The sequence below is a fragment of the Montipora capricornis genome, chromosome 3, assembly GCF_036669925.1.
Source record: "Montipora capricornis isolate CH-2021 chromosome 3, ASM3666992v2, whole genome shotgun sequence".
NCBI lineage: Eukaryota > Metazoa > Cnidaria > Anthozoa > Scleractinia > Acroporidae > Montipora > Montipora capricornis.
This window is the reverse complement of record NC_090885.1, coordinates 20,199,326-20,201,825: the sequence shown is the minus strand read 5'-3', so window position 1 is coordinate 20,201,825 and position 2,500 is coordinate 20,199,326. Positions and strand designations below refer to the sequence as shown.

General features: G+C 37.9%; 1 protein-coding gene across 1 annotated transcript in view; it reads right to left on the bottom strand.

Moving 5' to 3' along the window:
- The window catches only part of LOC138040850 (protein CIP2A homolog L-like), a 20,098-nt gene that overhangs the window by 11,158 nt on the left and 6,440 nt on the right, over nucleotides 1-2,500 (bottom strand). Inside the window, exons 7-9 of the mRNA XM_068886544.1 lie at nucleotides 2,034-2,179; nucleotides 1,584-1,659; nucleotides 554-760 (exon numbers count right to left, since the gene is read on the bottom strand). Of these exons, the coding sequence (XP_068742645.1) occupies nucleotides 554-760; nucleotides 1,584-1,659; nucleotides 2,034-2,179 (429 nt within the window). The remainder of the gene's footprint in view (nucleotides 1-553; nucleotides 761-1,583; nucleotides 1,660-2,033; nucleotides 2,180-2,500) is intronic.

The window sequence follows — 2,500 nt, the reverse complement described above, 5'->3', positions numbered from 1 at the left end:
TGGCAGCCTGACCCTGCATAAGAAAGAGCCCATATAGCCACTATCATCATCATCATTAGCATCATTCGCTCCAACAAAGGGCAGAGATTCAAAACATATTTTCCTACCTATGTGAATTTGGCAACCTTATACATGTATGTACATTACACACTGTACATGCCTGACATAAATTTCCATGCTTGCTGCACTCACCCTCTTAACGCATCACAGTTTCTTAAAGAGAGTAACCATACTAGAAACCCAACATTGTCTGCTACATTGTACCACATTGTAGGTGGTAAAGGTCCATGGAGGTCCGTGAACAAAATTTACAAAATCCTCTTAAATGTAACTTGTGGTGATGATGGATTTACGTAAGTTGTCAATGTGTAAGGTTTTTGTTGTTAAAATTGCCTTCTCAGATTATTGTTGGAGTACATGTACATGTAATTTATGACTTGACACAGCTCCCAATACTGTAGAATCCCAATACCCATCACAATACCCTACTGAACATGATTGTACTGTAATTGCTCAGAAATGAATCTCATTATAAAAAATCGATCACTCTTACCTCGTATATCTCTTTGATAAAATCAAGAGCCTTTATAGACACGGTTGAATGGGTGTCCACTGACTGATTGACCCAGTATAAAACAATATCATAAGAACTGTTGACGTTTGGGTCCTTTGGTTTGGAGTTTGCTGGAGTTAGTAAAGCTTTACACACAAGGCTTCTCAAGCCAGCCACTGTACAGAATGTCAACAAGAGCTCAAACACCTTGAGAACAGACAAGAATTGATTAAACTCAGCAGTGAATTTCCTGTCCAAAAAAATTGTGGTGTTTGGCCTTTGACACACACGTTAGTTTTTTGAAGACATGTCACCACATGAAACAGGACAGTCTCTATTTCTCACGGGCTTCAGGCGCTTAGGAATGTGATCACGTGCGCTTACCTACATGGTGTCATTTGTTGATCACGTGCGCATAATTCAGAGACATTTGTCAGTAACGGAAAGTCTTACGTTCTCCGAAAAAACAGTCTACCTGGGAAATCTTTAGTTAATCTCTAGTTTAAAACTCGAAAATGGTAATGTTAGATTCCCCTACTCTGATCAAATTTTCGTTATGTGCATCACAAATAAGATGATTCTGAGAAAAACGACCTTGAGAACAGACAAGAATTGATTAAACTGAGCAGTGAATTTCCTGTCCAAAAAAACTGTGGCGTTTGGCGTTTGACACACACGTTAGTTTTTTGAAGACATGTCACCACATGAAATCTTTCAGGACAGTCTCTATTCTTTTTCTGAAGTCTAGTTGAGTCTGATCAATGGGGCTATGCAGTCAAAAACTGTCCCCTACATTAACAGTACCCATTGACCCCTGGGAGGGAGGCTTAACAGATTTGACTCTGTCTAATGCCAGTTGATTTTACTTGTCAACTGTGGGCATCCCAGGGCGTTTGAGGTGTCCATGGGTTAACACAAGATTTACTGAAAAACTGTAAAGACTAAAGAGTACTTACATGTATCACACTCCACTCATACCTCTTTCTCAATACCAGAAACAGTGTATTGCAAAAATAGAAACAGCATGTACCTTAGCAACTTCCTCAGCTTGGTGTAAGTGAAGTAATGCAAGAGTCTGTTCCAAATAAAACGGCAAGTGTTCATGTCTGAAAGAAATCATAGGAATAGAAATGAGGGTCAGTATTCTAGAAATAAAAGCTACTGTTATGCTCTCCCTTATAGTCTCCTTCCCAGCCGTTTTTTGGATGTCACGCAACGCTCCCCTTAAAGAACTTTGGGGGGAGCGTTGCATGACATCCAAAAAACGGCTGCGAAGGAGACTATCTCCCTTAAAGACACAACAAAACTTTTAATTAATTCTCTTCTTCTGGGATAATCGATGCTCATCCTTAATGGCTTATCATGTAGTTTTCAACGAATGATTTATGTATACTACAAATAAATATTTATATACTGAATAAGATAATATGAAATTATTATATGTAATAATTATTCTCATCACCAATGATAATGAACTTACATTAAAAGAGACTGTTGGATCTTGGGGCTGACAAGTAAGTCAACAAACAAATCCACCGATGAACGTCTTGTTGTTGGACCTTCGCCATTAATAAGAAAGGTGAACACTAGTTGGAAGGTCTGATGGATGTTCTTGGAATTAAAAAGCTTGGCAAGCGAAAAGACAGAGAGAAGATAATTATTATTTTAATGACAAATGACACAAAAGTTAATAGGGAGCTTAAAGGGGCTAGGGCACGCTATTTTAGGTAATTTTGTTTAATTTTGTTAATTATGAGCTCTAAATGTCAAATTGGGAGAGCAAGAGTCTTTCATTTGCAAAATCACAGCCACACAACAACTGGAGAATGATTTTCCAGCTGTGTAAATGACATTTTGATATAGACTGATATAAATTTGAAAAAACGGTGGGCCAACGTTTTTCAAATTTACCCAAATTCAATCCATTTCAATCCTCTCCAGTTTTGT